The sequence below is a fragment of the Ambystoma mexicanum genome, chromosome 11, assembly GCF_040938575.1.
Source record: "Ambystoma mexicanum isolate Mex_15411 chromosome 11, UKY_AmexF1_1, whole genome shotgun sequence".
NCBI classification, from domain to species: Eukaryota; Metazoa; Chordata; class Amphibia; order Caudata; family Ambystomatidae; genus Ambystoma; species Ambystoma mexicanum.
The window spans coordinates 889,367,475-889,385,879 of NC_090934.1; the positions used below are offsets into that span (position 1 = coordinate 889,367,475).

The 18,405-nt window shown below is 44.9% G+C and overlaps 1 protein-coding gene across 1 annotated transcript in view; it reads right to left on the reverse strand.

Annotated features, from left to right (window-relative positions):
- LOC138503894 (mucin-5B-like) overlaps positions 1-18,405 on the reverse strand; it is a 1,431,798-nt gene that overhangs the window by 616,778 nt on the left and 796,615 nt on the right. Inside the window, exon 21 of the mRNA XM_069623965.1 lies at positions 3,687-3,730. Coding sequence (XP_069480066.1) covers positions 3,687-3,730 — 44 coding nt within the window. The remainder of the gene's footprint in view (positions 1-3,686; positions 3,731-18,405) is intronic.

The window sequence follows — 18,405 nt, forward strand, 5'->3', positions numbered from 1 at the left end:
TACACAATGAAGAACAAGGACCTTGAGGAACAGTGACTGTGACTGTGATGGCTGCTTGCTACATAGGAGAAAACATGCTATACCTCAATTACAGACAGCACAGAGGCAACTGAAATGTTTCAGATGCTGTAGCCTGAGACAGAGATCTGTCTCCCGAAAATGATTTTTATGTGCATGAAGATGCTCAGCCTGTTGTTGCATGAACCATTTTGTGCAAGTCTGCAAATCCAAAGTTGCGTATATGGATGTCCTGGAGGAGAACTCCTGTCATCCTAGGGATCTGCATGGTACATTTAAAGACATGGGTCATTGCGAGCACTCCGGTCCGGAAAATATTCTGGTAAAACGGCCGTTACTACTGGCTCCCACATTTTTTCCAGATCGTAGTACTCAGAGTCTACCGGTAGGAGCAATTAATTACCAGTAAGCCTGAGGTGCCAGGAGTTCAGGCCCCCTATAAGCAGAACAATCACTGAAGCACCTGAAGCATTAATAATGTTGCTGATGGTTCAGTGGTTCCCATTCAATGGAGTTCCATGGGACTACATGGAATGGGAACTTACCATTACTGTCAGTGCTCTTAATAACCCAGTAACACTGATATAACAGGAACTGGTAACGGTAAGAGGAGTTTGCTGAAGGTAATCAAGGAGGTTGCTTATTTTCAGGATGCCTTGCTTTTGGAAAGGCATGAAGAAGTACTCAACCAGGTGCTGAAGATCGCTGAGCGGCATGGTCTGACTATGAAGGCCAACTAATGTTGTTTTTCATCCCGAAAGTTGACTCTCTGGGCACAACTTGGGTGTCATTACAAGGTTGGCGGTAAGGGGTTAACGGCACCGGTAATGGTGCCGGAGCCATCAACCCCTTACCGCCCCATTACAAGTCTGCTGGCGAGACCCGCAAAGGGCACCTGGTAAAACCAGGCACCCTTAGCAGGTCCCGCTGGCAGAACAGGGAGCTAACAAAGGGCCCTTTATTCTCTCCATTCCCATTGAGCCCTATGGGGGCCCGAATGGGAATGGGGATGTACCAGGTCCGGGTTCCTCGAATGAGGAATTACCGGCTCCTCCAAGGTTGGAATGGCCCAGTAATTCCTCATTTAAGGAACCCGGACCCGGTACCCGGTAAGGGGGTAACCATGTCGCATATTGCGGCATGGTTACCTCCAAGGTCGTAATGACCCCACTTGTCTGTTAAATGGGTCAGACCTAAATTCAACCTCTTGAGGGCTACACAAGATGCCCCTTTGCCCATTAACAAAAAGAGTGAATATCATTCTTGGGCTTGCATAAATCGTATGCACAATTAGCAACACCTTATGTCTTATTGGATTAACCCCTACACATAATCACAAAGAACGGAGTACATTTTGCATGAGGGAATGGCCAACAACAAGCCTTTCATCAGGCCCTTCACCTACATTACACACTTGCCTCTGCTCACTCACAGCCCCAAAAGTAAACTGTTAATCGAAAAGGAGGTTCGGCGTTTCATCTGGGATGGTCATCCCTCCTTCAGGTACCTATTGGGGCTCTCTTTATGCTTAGAACTGACCACAGACGAATGCTGAAAGTGCTCTATGCTTTATGCACGACAGGAGTATCACCCAGGTAAGCTAGGCTTTCAACTCTTGTAAGAGTACAATTACAACATTGAATATACACTAAGCAGATTTAACGTGGCTGCTGACTGCAGTGGCAAGAGTGGGAGGCAAAGGACAAGCAATTACCATTATTTCAATGAGTGATGAAGTTGAGGTTGCAGCGAGATGTTGTATCCCAAATGTAGTGTGGAAGCATGCCACTAGCAAAGACAATATATTGCAGAGCATTTTCCATTTAGTAAAGGTGGGGTGGAGCCACTCTAGGGGTTTAGATCACACTCTCATCACTTTCCACACTGTGTATCAATAGTTATATATACACAATACAATATATTATTAGAGCCAATAAAATTGTACTATCAGAGAGACGCAGAAGCAAACTGATAAAAACAGTGCATCAGGGACACATGAGTATTATAATAACCAAAAGGTTGACTCACATGGATTATTGGTGGCATTACCATTATCACGAGACAAGCACTTCTTCCAGTTTTGTAATGACAGGGAACCCGCTGTACCCTGGCCAAGAACTTAGCAGGGTTTACGATACCCTTGCCCTTGAAGCCAGGTATAATATATATATATATTCCCTATTCACCACTTATGCAAGTGACCTCAAGGCAATTTTGTTGGCTCCATGCAACCTCAATGTTGAGTGAGCTCTTGAAATGTTTATCATAGAAATAGGGGTTCCTGGACATCTTCAATTGTGACAATGGGGTTCATTTTACTGCTAAGCAGGTGTCACCCTTCTTGAAGACTAAGGGCTTAACACATCACACAACCTCACTGTATCATCCACAAACAAATGGTATGGTCAAGAGGCTTAACAGGGTTCTCAGGAACACCCTTCTAGCTGTCATCCACAGTCACCAATACATATTTATGCAGGAAGCTGTGGGATGCATGGTATTCACTTACAGAACCGTCTATTATACCACCACAGGGGTACCCCAAATTGTAATCCTGATGTGTTGGAAAACTCCCGTTCTTTCCAAGCCTTGTTGGCTACTCAATGAATGTGATGAATGTGACATAGGGCTGACTGTTTCTCTAGATATGCAGAAATTATGAACAAATCTGTCTAACAATCAAGAATGCATGTGCCAGGAGCATAGTAAATCACATATCACACATGAACCTTTTCTCAAGGCTGGTGAGTGAGTTAGGATCAAGATGCTGAAGCACCTACAGAAGGGTTTTTCAGACTTAGTAAACCCATCCAACTCACCCAAGTGCTGCATGGGGCATTAAGACCACAGATGGTCGCATATCAAATGTAGATATGGTAGTATTGGTGCCCTAATCTGAGCTGGTTACCCCGGAAAAATGTCAGGAGCATTGCAGTATTCAGAAATTGTAACCGAACCTCACACTCTTCTCTATTCACAGTTACATTGCACTCGAACATGGTAGAACCCATTGCACTTTCAGCCTCCAGAACTTTACCTACCATTGATGCAGAGGAAAGCTGATTCCATGTGACTCAGGCCATGCCACATTCTACAAGGCAAACAGCCTTTGGTCATGTGGCCTATACGGTGCAAACAAAAGGCAGTTGCTCCAGAATCCAGGTAAGCTTCAGACAATAACAACCCTCACAAGGAGAGAAAAGGGGTCTTTCCCTCTTGTACCCTTATCCTTTAAGCATCTTTTTGGACAATCCTAATCCCTAGGGCATTGTGTTCAATTGTTAATTGTTGCATGGTGTTAAAATACCTACTTCCATTGGCTTAGTTGTTTTTTTTCTCTATGTTTACTTCAGGTGCTGTATTATGTTTGTCTACCCCTATTATGCTAAAGAGACTTATTTCCTAAGGTTCACACTGCTTATCCTATTCTGATGAATACTGCTTCTGCATTGAAAGGGGAAGTGGTGCTGCATCATTGTCTGCTGTTGGGCTGTGAGTGTTCCCATGTATAGTGCATTGGCAGCAGGCAAGGCGCTGCTGCTTTCAGTTGATATCTCCCCTGAGGAGGAGCAGATGTTCAATAAATCACTTGCCTCCACACCACTCTGTTCCTGGTTTCGGCAGTGAATATAATTACATATTGAAATGAAGTCAATAAGCACTCTTACCTTCGATGTGGTAGTTGCACTCAATCCCGTTCATGGTACATTCACTGAAAGAAAGAAACAATAGCCTTGATAAAGTAAACTCTTGAGCTAATAGATTTCCAGAAGTGTAATATAGATAGCAAACAATGGTTTAAATAATTGCGGTGATTTGGATGTTACCCTAATGTTTAGGTAGGATAATACATGTCATTCTATGACAAGACCGGAGGTGAGCATTATGCTTCAACTTCTTTAATTCTACTCTTCAGCAGATTCAACAACATAACTGAAAATGACTTCAAATACTCATTTTTAAAATGTATTTGTTCTTTTTTCAAACTACATTTCCCTTCTGAAAAGTCTATTTCTGTATCCCAAGACACTTCCTGAGCCTGGCTATCTGTCACTTCCTGCCCTTGGCTCCTCCTCTTCTTTTTCCTGCTCTTCAGCAAGTTAAGTACTCTTTCTTACTGCTAAGCATGTCCACTCTTAAAAACATGTAGAATTGCATTTCATGTAATATTAGGCAGTTGAACAATAAGCAATTGTCTTTACCAAATGGGGACCGTTTCATTTTCTGGGTATTTCAGCATTACTGTGAAGGTGTGATGCTCATTTAGCACAGTGCGCATATTTACATAGTCAGCGCAGCTTCAGAAGAGTATGAGTGAACCCGCTCAAACAGCTGCTTCTCAACCTGCTTGGACCGATCAGAGCCTGTGCTTCATCTCAAGCATGCTCAAGGCTCCGTTTGGGTACGACCGAAGGAGGGAGTGCATCAGACCCCACCCTTGTAAGGGCAGACATACGACTTGGCTAAAGTCCCGACTTTACCTGCATTTTCTAGCCTCAGAAGCTGAGCAAACAATGCAGCAAGAAAGGCACCACACACATTGCGCAAGTAAAGAAACTCTGAGCGGAGCAGCCCTGGAACACGATCAAGCCAACACTATCAAATAGAAAAATTGGGTTTTCATCTAAGCATTGATTATACGCTATAGTAGCCTACAGTGCAACACTCAACCAGCTCCCACCACATCCCAGAAGGGCTCCAACAAAGTAAGGACCCAAGCCACAATAAGTAAGTGCTCACTAGCAGAGCAGTGGAAGTGCACCTAAGCCTGCACAGCAGTTCTCCTGGCACAAAGTACACAAAACCTTAACATGTCAGAATATGAATAGAGCGAAGAGGATCAAGCGAAGGATCTAGGTCTTAGCTTCAAGGAGATGCTAGGGACCTCACGAGTGGATGGCGTGGCAGAAGGAATTAAGCGCATTCAGGAAAGGCTGGCTACTCTAGAATCCAGCGTGGGGCAATACCAAAGGAAAAGTATATCCAACCAAAACAGCACATCTAAAAGGGCTAAAACCCATGAGAGGAGTAATAAGACCCGGAAGAAAAAACATTATTCCACTCCCCCAGGTCAACAATATGGGGTGGAAAGAAAGACCCCAGAGGCAACTAAGAAACACGTTTCTCCATAAATCAGCAGTGCCATGCCTCCAGACCCCCTGCCCAGGGGAAGACAATAGGGGCAACACAGAGGCGGACTCACCAGAGGAGTTGCCAGAAGGTACAGCCTCATCCCAAGACCAGAATGTTAAGCCAGAAAAAGAACAGGTAGGTCCTGCAAGGCATAAGAGACTCCGGAAGGAGACAAACCTCGAAGGAGAGGAGGTGATGTTGGATATGTTTAATCTTGACGACATCCGGACCCCAGATCCTCATAATGGCAACCTTCGTCTAGGGTAGTGAAGTACGTGGCACAAAGAATTTGCAAAGCACTAGATAAGGACACTAGACTATGCATAAAAGCCAAATGCCTTTCACCTGATCTAGCTGGGAAAGTGGCAGAAACCCCAGAGCTAGACCCTAAAATGCTAGTGTTCATCACAAAAGCTTCAAAGGGCCTGAGGAGAGGTATGGAGAGGTCTTGTAGAAGAGGTCAGGAAAATGTTTTAGACCTTACAGGGCCACTAGCTAAAATTATGAACTTAGCAGAAAGGTCTCGGGATCCAGGCGAAGAAATAGATCTGGACACCTTAGCAAGCTGGGCACATAGAGCTGTCTGCCTCAAGAGAACTGCTAACTGTGCCATCTCCTCAGACAGAAGGAAAGGGTTTCTGTTGAAAATAGATTCTAAATTGAGCAACCTCCACAACTAGGAGCCATGTGAAACAGCATAGGGCTTACTATTTGTAGAGAGGTTTGGTAAGGAGATGGGTAGGTTCGTAGGAACCTATACCTCCCTGGAGGAGGCTCAAGCATCAATTAAAAAAACCTTTCCCAGTACAGGTTTTGCCGGGACTGCCCGTTATAGAGGTCGAACGGCCGGTCACTTCCATTCTAAATGAAGACCTCAAGGGAATGGAGCACACCACTGGGAAAGCAGACAGCAAGACTCCTTTTTTCCGTCCAGCGGGAGCATCCCCAGAGGAGCTGGAAGAGTGCAGAGCTCTACCACACGTGAGACCCATTATCAACCTGCCGGCAGGGAGGAGGTCAAAGCGTTTCTTGCAAAACTGGCACATGCTTTCGAGCGATGCTTGGGTGCTACAGACTATTCAGTGGCTGCAGATAAAATTCATGCAGGAACACAAGCAAGAGGTACACCCTCACCCTTTGGTATTGTCGCAAGCAGAACACAGTCTCCTCCACGATGAGCTCTCACAGCTCGAAGGGAAAGGAGCTATCGAGCGGTGCAAACAAGCTCAGAGATTTGGGAGAAATATGTTCCAGGTGCACAGGAAAGAGAAAGTGAGACCCGTCATACATTTGAAAGACCTCAAAGGTTGGGTGTCATACAGACAATTCAAGATGGATGGTATTCATCAACTGAGAGAAACTCTGAGAAGAGGGCACGGGCTAGCGAGGATAGACCTAAAAGGCGCATACTGTACCCGTAGAAAAAGATGGTTGCACCTTTCTCGCATTCAACTGGGAAGGGCGATGATGGCAATTCAAGACAATGCCCTTCGCCTTTGCATCAGCACCATGGGTGTTCACCAAATTGATGAAGCCAGTGTTAAAATGGATTTCTGAACTCTGTCCTGGAGGGGCAGAGGTTCAGAAGGCCAGCCCAGTTTCTTGGAACAGGGCAACCTCTGGACAAGCCAGACCATTCAGGGTAGCAATGGCGGTGGTCAAGACTAGATCTCAAGAGGGGTGAGGGTAACTGAAAGCCCGCAATGAGCACACAAAGCAAGGACGCTTACAAATTACTCCAGACAGGTGTTATATTAAAAATATAGACACATTTATTACAAGGCCTTTGTAACATCGACCAAAGAAAAGAATCACGGTAAAACTCCAATAAACCAACACATCACAAGCAATACAATATATATACAAGACCAAGGGGTCTAAGGAATTAGAAACACAAAATATGCAGACCACCTAGATGGGGAGGAAAACAGGCAGTGCAAGCACTCGTAAGAACCAGTTCGACATCCAAGGCCACCTAACTAGAAGGAAGTCTGAGCCCTACGAAGAGTGGAGCCTTGTGCTCAAAAGTACCTGCACACGCGGGTGCCAACGGGCAAAGGGGAGTCTCTTCAGGGAAATCAGGCAGTTCAGAGAGGTGAACAAAACGATGATGAACAGTTCTCCGCTACTGAAGCGCGGCCTCCACTTGTGAGCAGAGGCAGGGCGTGAGTGCGGAAAAGGGTTGCTGTTTACGACAGCGATGGAAAGCCACAGGCTCCTGCGGGAGGGCGACCGGTTAGGGTATTGACTACTCACTGGTCCCCGATGCAGGCAGACCCAGGCTTCTCCGGTTCCGTTTCGGTACTGGCAAGTTCAGATGCGATCAGCAGGATGTCTCGACGCCGTGTAGATTCCACAACAGCAGGAGTCAGGGTCGAGGGTGTCCCAAATGCAGTGCACAGATTATTACCACAGCAGGGTAACTCGGCAACCACGTGTATTCCGGTCCCAAAGCACACGTCTCACTTCAGACCTGGGAACGCTAAGTGTACGAATCGTGTGAGAGTGCCGAGGACTCGGAATTTAGCAGTAAGCCAGACGGCAGTGACAGAGCAAGGTTCCTGTGTAGGTTGGTCAGTCTACTGGATGGCCCAGGGACGCTTCCGAAGGCTTACGTACAGGATTTGGTGAAGATGCCGAGAATAGTTGTTCCCACTATTCTAACGGGTCGAAGCACCTTTGCAGACCTTCTCGTTCTATCAGAGGCTGAGTGGTCTTGCAGGACGACAGCAGTGCGGGGTGCCAAGCCCAGTTTCTTGGAACAGGGCAACCTCTGGACAAGCCAGACCATTCAGGGTAGCAATGGCGGTGGTCAAGACTAGATCTCAAGAGGGGTGAGGGTAACTGAAAGCCCGCAATGAGCACACAAAGCCAGGACGCTTACAAATTACTCCAGACAGGTGTTATATTAAAAATATAGACACATTTATTACAAGGCCTTTGTAACATCGACCAAAGAAAAGAATCACGGTAAAACTCCAATAAACCAACACATCACAAGCAATACAATATATATACAAGACCAAGGGGTCTAAGGAATTAGAAACACGAAATATGCAGACCACCTAGATGGGGAGGAAAACAGGCAGTGCAAGCAATCGTAAGAACCAGTTCGACATCCAAGGCCACCTAACTAGAAGGAAGTCTGAGCCCTACGAAGAGTGGAGCCTTGTGCTCAAAAGTACCTGCACACGCGGGTGCCAACGGGCAAAGGGGAGTCTCTTCAGGGAAATCAGGCAGTTCAGAGAGGTGAACAAAACGATGATGAACAGTTCTCCGCTACTGAAGCGCGGCCTCCACTTGTGAGCAGAAGCAGGGCGTGAGTGCGGAAAAGGGTTGCTGTTTACGACAGCGATGGAAAGCCACAGGCTCCTGCGGGAGGGCGACCGGTTAGGGTATTGACTACTCACCGGTCCCGGATGCAGGCAGACCCAGGCTTCTCCGGTTCCGTTTCGGTACTGGCAAGTTCAGATGCGATCAGCAGGATGTCTCGACGCCGTGTAGATTCCGCAACAGCAGGAGTCAGGGTCGAGGGTGTCCCAAATGCAGTGCACAGATTATTACCACAGCAGGGTAACTCGGCAACCACGTGTATTCCGGTCCCAAAGCACACGTCTCACTTCAGACCTGGGAACGCTAAGTGTACGAATCGTGTGAGAGTGCCGAGGACTCGGAATTTAGCAGTAAGCCAGACGGCAGTGACAGAGCAAGGTTCCTGTGTAGGTTGGTCAGTCTACTGGATGGCCCAGGGACGCTTCCGAAGGCTTACGTACAGGATTTGGTGAAGATGCCGAGAATAGTTGTTCCCACTATTCTAACGGGTCGAAGCACCTTTGCAGACCTTCTCGTTCTATCAGAGGCTGAGTGGTCTTGCAGGACGACAGCAGTGCGGGGTGCCAAACCTTCAGCGGGTCACCAGCGATTCCTCGACTCATCTTCTTAGTTGCAGGATACTTGGCTCCTTATCCTTTGTTCGTGAGAACTCAGGAGATCGACATGGTAGTGGAGTTGTCAGCCTCCTCTTATCCAGAGTTCCCTTTGCGCCAAAACGGAGAGGGCCCAATGGGAGATCCGCTCACAAACACTCACACCATAAGTGGAACTATCACAGACCACGGTGGTCCCAGGCATTCAGGACACTCTAGACTCACTGGCACCCAGGATGTGTATTGGAAACAGACATCCCAGCCCACATCTTGGAGGCACACACAAGGCATGCAGAAGCCTGCGAAAGCGTTGTGTTTTGCGGGAAAGTGCATGACCAAATAAGGACTGCCCTGGGTCGGCTCGAGCTGGGGGAAGGTGAAGGGGCAAGACGGTCAGAGGACAGGACAAAGAACCTCGTGGCATGGCCATTTTGGAGGCCAGGCCACCCATTTGGGCCAAACGCGGGAAGCGCTGTTAACATGGCAAAAAGGGGTTCAAAACACAAAGAAACAATAGCTGCCACCAGTCCCGTCCGTGACACACTTGCACATTTCATGATAAGTCCATCGAGAGTTTCTAGGGCCATTGGAATGACTAGAGACCCAAGAGCGCGGTAATGTAAGTTACGGTGCACTCTTGTTTCATGTTGCACAAAAGCTGCAACATGAGGAAAGGACTAAGGGAAACGAAGTCTCCCGGTACTGACTGTCTTAAGGGCATGTCAGTTTCCCCGTAAGAATGGAGAGAAAGCCCAGAGGAGTGTGGCGGAAGGCTGCGCTTCTCTGACAAAGTCTAGATCAGGGTGTAAAACAACAGCAACAAGTTTGGGGGTTGCCACATGGATGGATAATTACCTACAATTATGAAATCTTTCCTAACAGCCAGTAGCAGCAGCCATCAGAGAGAAAGGAACTTGCATAAGTATTTATTTAGACAATATTCTGCTATTGGTAGACAACAGAGAGACCATAGGACACCAGACAGCCTGGGTAAGTAGCCTGTAAACTGCCTAGGTTACTTAATAAATAAAGAGAAATCAGACACCACACCCGCGACATGCCTCGATTTCCTTAGGTTCATAGTAGACAGGACTTGTTTCAGTAGTTCATCAGAACAAGCTTTAAGATACATTAATTGTTTCAAGAACAGGTTTCACAGTGTTTAATACTGTAATCTGGGATGTATTTCTATCGGGCTTGTAATCAAAATGATGGCGCTTTTTGTTTCTCAGTATGTTAGGCTAAAAGCGATTTTGCAATCCCACAAAATGCAGCGGAACCTTTTAAAAAAGCGCAAAAACGGCAGTTTTTGCAAAAACACCCACAGCAATGGACGTTTTTGCAAAACACATTTTTAAAAAAATACTCAAGGGGCCAGTTTCTCAACGCTTTTTTTTTAGTCAACAAATGAAATACGCAAGTACATCTCATCACTTGCGCAAAAAAAAGAGCAGTCCAATCCACAAAGGACATCTGAATGGACTCTTCTTACATGCGCCCATTCAGATGTCCTTTTTCACCCCTTTGCGCATATCAGGGGGTGTTTCTGCTAATTTAAAAGCGTGCCCCAAATTGACAAACAAGATGCGCTTTTAAATGTGCACAAATTGTAGGCAGCCCTATGCACCCACTACTGACCCTAGTGACACAGGCAATACTTAAAAACATTTTTTTGGGTTGCATTTTACAGTGGCAGGACCCTTAAGGGCCAGTCATGGTGAAATGCACTCGGAGGCTGTTGACCATTGTCGGGAGAGCGCTTTCAACACAAATATATTCAAGACTGCTGGTCAACGCATCATTTGCGCTACAGCTCAGCCCCGTGGAAATGTGCAGGTCACCTCTGAGAAGAAGGTGGCCTGCTCATTTCCAAAAATCAGTTATCTAAAAACAGCACATCCTCTGCTCTATTTTTAGATGCCCCCTTTTTCGAAGAGCTGGGCCAAAATCTACAGTTTTCAAAAATAAAAAAATGTCACACTATGTGAGAGAAAGGAGAGAACGGGTGAGTGATGGGTGAGCTGTGGAGTTGTAGGCAAGAAAGCAAAGGGAGATCAGAGGGAGAGCAGTGGGTCAGGGGGAAAGCGGTAGGCAAGAGAGCAGAGTGGATGCAGTGGGCCAGAAATCAGATAGGCAGCAGAGGTACAGAAAGTGGAAAGGGGTGTGGGCTCAGGGGTAGTAGTGGGCCAAAAGCAGATAGGGGTTGGCCGGAAAGGGGCAGTAAGCTGCAGATTGGGAGAAAGGAAGAGGGAAGAGTGTGAAAGAATGGGAGAAAGGATGCAAAATGCAGAAGTAGCATTCAAGAATGAAGGACTGTATACTGTGGGAGGAATTGGAGAGCGTAAATTGTGAGTTGGGAGTATGATTTTGAGTTTGGCATGGACCGGAGAGTGCAAATTGTGACTTGGCAGTGTGACAGAGCATGTCAGTATGTGTATAACTGAGCGTGAGGTTTGAAAATAGAAGTTGTGATGGGGAATTGGTGAGACGTGTGAGGTGTGTTGGGTGAGAGAGGTGTGTGTGTGTTTGGGAGATTGGAGAACATAGAAGGGGAGTTCAGCATTACAACTGATAATGATTAATAACGTTAACATTATTTAATAGGCATGCACATTAAACCAAAAAAACGCAACCAAAACAAACACTGTTCTGCCACACCAGAAACAACTAGGACTCTTCCTATTAAATTGCTACAAAAGATACATATAATGACACTCTGGCTCTCTTGTAGCTTGCACATGGCCTCTTTCCTGCAATGTACCAATCTTGCACCCTTCAGTCAATAAGAATTGTGCCACAAAATTTGATGTTTCATGATGCTAAATTTGCCATTTTCTAAAATCCTGGATGGTCTGTATAAGCTGGAGGGTCTGAATAGGTGGCCTTCGATCTGCCCTCTCCCCATTGCTGGCATTCTCGTTTTGACATCTGTGTAAGTGGAACGTTTTATTTACTTTTGCTGTCACTGATATAAAAAGCTGCCTGACCCTTTGCAGAGCATTATTTATATGCTAATGCTTCAGAGACTGTTCATTTTATCATTAGATGAGGAAGGGAGCCATCACATTGCATTGATGTGTTGCACAGGTGGGGCAGTTTACTTTGTAAGTTCTGAGAAGTAACACATCTGTCTCCAACAAAAGCACAGAGGACATTGCTGGCGAATGGAAAACCAGCATCACATTTCACTTTCGCATCAATATATCTTGTTTCCAGTGTGCTACAGTTTACCAGAAAACGTTTTCATATATAAACAACAATCACATAAACAACAAACTAAGACCACCATGTGCCTATACACCTAAAACGTATCGGGTACATTTCTACTGCATTATGGTAAAGTTGACATGACACACAAATAAACAAACTGAACATGGGCCAAGTATATCAATACTCATTTGGTTGGCAATTAACGTCCCCACCCATTGTGTTTAATTCTTTGCTGATAGTCAGCCATAGTCAACATGAGTGACACGCTTGTGCTGTAATGGCAACCAGACCAAAATTGATCCTCTTGAATATGCTCCTTGTTGTTAGGCAGAACTATATGCAGTACCCTTTGGGAACACCACACACAATTAGGACTACAAGTAACAGTACAAATTCACCTTTGGTACAAACCTGTACTACACAGTAAAGTGGTATCGATGGCTGAGCAGCCAGACTTATCTCAAGAGTAAAGTGAGCAGTATCAATAGTTACACAAAGGACAGCAATTACTATGAGTCAAACAAACACTGACTCAAGGTTTCTGAGTAAAAGAATACACATGTATTTACACATCAGTTATTAAACATTTCACTATTATCAAGCAGCTGAAAAATCACAATTCTAATACACTACACCACACCCAATAGATTCTGGACAAGTTAGGCTCAAAATTAAGTGTGAGCAAAATGGCACTCCAGTAATTTAAAAGGGAGAGAAAGACAAAGTTAGACAGAAATTGAGCAGCACCAACAAGTAAGTAAGCAGGGCAATCTAGAAAAAGGAACTACAGTGAGGAAATCAAATTCAGGGGGCCTGACCAAAAGTCAAGGGACCAAAGTCTTTGCAGAGGATCATACAGTTCAGGGTAGATCGCGGTTAAGTCTTTGCCAAGAGTTCAGAACGAAGTTGGTCAGACAAAAAGTTACTTTAAAGAATAGAGAAGGACAAGCCCTCTGGTTGGCGAAAGATTTCACACACTTTCACTGCGGCTGAACGAAACGAACAACTGGGTTAGCACAGTACCTTTAGAGCAGAAGAATGCTGTATCTGAGGCAGATGTTCCTGGCAGGTCCTGCAGACTCACGGTTCCTGAAGCGACTGACAGACTGACTAGAAGGAGGAAGACTGATGGGTCCTGCACTGCACAGGGAAGAAACCAGCAGCAGAGCAAGGTGATGAATAAAAGGTGTGCTCCTTAAAACGGAAGGAGGGTCCGTTCCTCCTGGCTATCCGGTTCACTGTAGCTCTGTACAGCAAATTCGACCAGAGATTGGAGGCCTGGCGAGCAGTTTGGCGAACTGGTTGTTCCCACCAGCTCAAGGGGAGAAGATTCCCTGCAGATCTTACCTGTCGTCGAAGTTTCGAAGATTCGGACCCGCAGCAGGGCTTCACCGGGAGGTTCAGTCGTGGTAGAGGTTCTCTTCTGTCAGCTTCTCTTCGGTTCTTTTGATCCAGTGGCGACTCTGCCTTTCCTGCCCCAGAGACCTGCTTTTTATGCAGTTTTCCCCTATTCACACAGCCTGGCTGTCAATCACACAGCAGGGTGGCTGTCCCACCGGGACAGCCAATCATATCAGAGTGCGACATGGGTCTCCAAGGAGACCCTGTGCAGGGAGTCCTAAAGCCATCACTCACATCCTGTCCTCCTCAGACATACAGGCGCCTAAGGAGGGCTTCTGTGCAGAAGCCCGCCAAAGGACGGCGAAAAAAAGGAACCAAACCTGGTTTGGCGCACAGAGTAAAACACTAGAAAGACTTTTACAAAAAGAAATGGCGAATAAGCCCAGCTGGAACCGTATAAAAACGTATATGGTCCAGCGGGTTTAAGTTTGAGGCTACTAAGATAGCCTAAAACAATACCGGGGCTATTTAAGATAACTGCGGTAGGAAAAATAGGGTAGTTACCACTGCCAGCAGCCAAGTCTTAATGAAAAGGGAACAAAGCAATGTTCCAAGAGAAACAGACAAAAAGGGATAAGTATTAACCCTTTCCAGAACTATATGTAAGATAGTTTGTACTGGGTCTGTGAATTTTAAAAGAGACTAATAATGTCAATGGCAACTTTACATGTTCAGGGAGACAGTAGTCAGTCCCAGAAAATTGAGTCCTCATTGGGAAGTCTAAAAGACAACCCTGTGTCACTGCACTGAAGGTGCTGTGTAACACACAGTAAAAAGATGATGCCTATATAGTAGGTGAGGCTCCACAGTCTATGAACACAAAAAATGTTAAACACACACAGCAAAACTCATGTAAGAGTGGTAGAAAAAGGCTCACACTCTTACCAGGAGAAAACATACATCCTAGAAATCCAGCAAAGCTGCTGAGGGACTCAATAGGTAAGGGAAATTAGCCATTCTGGAGAATTCTCCCTAACACTTGTAGAATACAAATCTTCCCAAATGTAACTTGTAAAAATTAGTTAGGGCAGTGCATAGAGTCAAAATATGTCTATTGGTCTCAAAATAATGTTGTTTTTACATAACCAGATAATAATGCTTAGTCTGATCAATGCTATACCAGTGTCCAACCGCAACTATTGTGGGTAGCAGGTTCCTTCTCATAAGTAGTACAATCCTTCTGTGGGTTAGTGTAGGGAACAGAATTATATATCTCTGCTGTCTCAGCAATTTATGAACCAATTTTGCAAGGGCTTGAAGACTTTCCAGGGCACTCACTCATGATTACAGACCCAGTCCCATTCTTTTACCCTGTGAATACATGTGTTCCACAAATGGCAGAACCCAAGTCCCCATCTCGGCATGCAACTGATTTCCTGAAAATGTTTTGCACAGGTGACTTTGTAAGTTGTTAATTTCTTATCGCCATTACTATTCCTGACTGCGCCCAGCAGATTTAACAATGGGCTCACTGGCTGTGTCATTGGTTTAATATATGGTAACCCTTTTTTTATAAGCACACAGGTGTTAATAGACATCAGGGCGAGCCCCAGAACCCTCATGCATATGGGCATTTCGATTTTAATGTCATTTAGGATTTTTTTCACGACTGTCCTTCAGACCTCCAGACCATACAAGATGGTGGATACAAAGCTCTGCTTGCAGGCCAATAACATGCCATTTAGACTAAAGCCAGCTGTTTTTATAGAACATATCATGAACACTCTCATGAGTAGTGGGGGCTAGCATCGTTCACTCTCAGAGAACTACCTGCTACCCCCGGTTGATGCGATCTCATAACCTAAATACGTACTTCGTTTGGCTGTCCTGATCCAGCCAATCGGTATTTCTGGAAAATGAAAACAGCATTTAGGATTTCCAAAGCGCACACACTTTTTTTTCCACATATATCTGTAAATCGTCAGCCTTGGCATATTTATGTATCTAGTGGCACTCCTCTTTAACACTATGCAAGTATGGCATACAAAAGGCACATCATCTCCATAAGCGAGCCTGATGATGCTAAGATGCCCTTAATTTAGGGGGGACATTTGCCACCAAAATAGTTTCTGATACAGATTTGCTAGGTATAGGTTAAATAGCATATGTTACCGCCAGACTCGTAATGAGGTCACTCTCATACCCTTCCGGAGACTACGCCTTGCTGCTCTGCTGCCTTACCTTGTTAAACTAGTGTGTTAACCATAGTAGCTTGCTTCATTTTGTCATCTATTTTAGCACATAGGTCCAGCAAAACAACGGAGGAGTTAGTTCTACTTTATTGAACATCAAGTATTATTGTAAATGCTGTAACTGACAAATCTACATGTAAGGTCTACAGTTGTCTAGTAGGCATAAACCTCTGTAGACAGAGATGTTAGTATTCGTACACTACTTGGCCTATGTGGTCCTTGATGACTGCATGGATTTAGCGCCGTTGGATGATTGCGCTGCCGTCCTGAGCCTACCTGCGATGTGTGCCACTTTATGATTACTTGTTGAATATTTCAATGTTTGTTTTTTGTTGAAATCTATATATGATTTTGTTTTATGAGCAATTTTCTTTGAATAAATACACCTGTGTTTCTTATGCTATTGCACACTCATTTGAAAGGGACTGGTTTGCCCTATTAAGATTCATAATTATGTAGATTTTATTTTAACGTATAAATCTGCCAATCAGCATGACTGATGGTCATCTTGTCTTTTGAAGAAACAGCCACTCTGTGTCTGGGAGAGCTGCTGGTGATAGTCATTAACTTGTTGGACGTCAATGTTTAATGATATATTTTTGTAGATGAAAATTAATGTACTGGGGATCCATTCAGAAAAACTGCTCTACTCTATAATTGAGGAACCATAACTAATGTTTTTCTGACTGAAGCCAACAACTGACTTGCTCCCGTCTTCAACTCTAACAATGACCATCACTGACCACAAGTTGTTGCTGCGATCAGCCATCAAAATTCTTTGTGAGATTTGATTGGAAACCTTTGGCTGCTTTTGGTAATTGTGATGTCTTTAGATTCATGGGTGGAGCAATGGTAGTGTTGGGACGCCAAAGTGAAGGTGCTGTCGACAGCAGCTGGCACAAGAGTGGAGAAGAACGTCTATTGCGCACGCCCCATGATCATACAGTAAGAGCCTGTTAAAGGCACACGACTTAAGATGATTCCAGAGGCAGATAAACGGCAGCTGTGAATGTGTCGCTTTGCTGTGAGACAAATCAGAACAAGAGACAAGAAGCCTCCTTGGCTATGCTGTAATTAAGAAATAATGCAGAAGAACAGTTCCGAACGTGTTGCCTCTTGAATGTGGAGAGGGTGTACTGTAACAAAGAGTGCTATAAAAATGATTAGTACCCAGCAAGGGTCAATCAGTTTTGTTTTCTGTATCCCTACAGTCCCACTACCAGCACTTGACACCTGATGTCTGCACTTACCCTTGCACTTGCCACCTACTGGCTGTACTTCTACTTATTGTTATTTATTTTACTATCCAATGTTCTGCACTGTCCCCTGCCCCCCTACTTTCCTCCATCCCCCTTCCCATACACTTGCATGATCACAATGACACCTGGCCTAGTAGGATCGTTGTCTGTCTTCCCTCTCTTCCCCCTCCCTTGCCTCGTCACACCTTGAAACACCTGTGTATAGGCGCATTATAAATGCCATATCATATGATATCATATCAATACAATTCCCAATGTGTGGTAAAGGTTGTTAGGTACGTGGATGCTGGATTGAGTACCATTGGTGGAATACTGCTTTTAAGTAGGTTTGCAAAGAAGGATGCTCACTGTCAATTGGCCACAACAGCATCTAAGGCAAGAGAAATGGGCCTCTCCCCTTTTTTTGCCTTTTTGGTTAGGCACATGTCTACATATGTTCTCACTGCCCCCGTTACTTGAGGGTTGGCCAAGATAACAATCGGAAGTACCCAAAGTGTAACACCATCAACCATGTATAATAGTTTCTGACACTAGTCTGTGAATTATTGTTCTACTTTGCTCCTAAATGGAAAGGTACTCGTCTGTGTTTGATGCCTATGCTTGGGCATCATTATCGATATGGAGCCTTATGGGGCTCACTTTCAGGGTCCATCCTTTTAAGTTTTGTTTATGAGCTCACCACGATGGTGTTGTCCTCAACATACACAGTGTATGTCAAATTTACAATAATTCTTTTTTTAAAAAAGCTTTTTCATCTTTATTCTGCCCAATCGGATAAAGAGCACCCAATCTGATGATACATTTGGTCTAATATATTTGGGGCTGATCAAAAGTTTGATGGTAGATCCCTGGAAATAACGCCAACCAGTAACACCATTTCTGCATGCAATAACACGTATGGTAACCTGAAGGGTCCACATGACCCCGTAGGATAGATAATTACTGTATGCAGTGATTTCCACATGAGACAATGCTTTTGTGTCACACTATTTACCTCCAAAGACAAGCTGGGCAAAAGTTAAGAGTTTCAGGGTTGAAACGGGTAGCTTGGCGGAATGCTAAAACATCCCGTATTCTAAAATACCTGCTGTTTTATCATTACTGGTAGATTTGGAATCAGGCTCTTTGTAGTTTTGCACAATTGCAAATCCTGACAGAAACGCCTATGGCGTCCAATCCGACGATCCCCATTACTGTTGTCTACGGGAGAAAAGTGCACTTCCATCAGAAAAGTCAAGGCCTTATTCCTCATGACTCGGAAAAGAT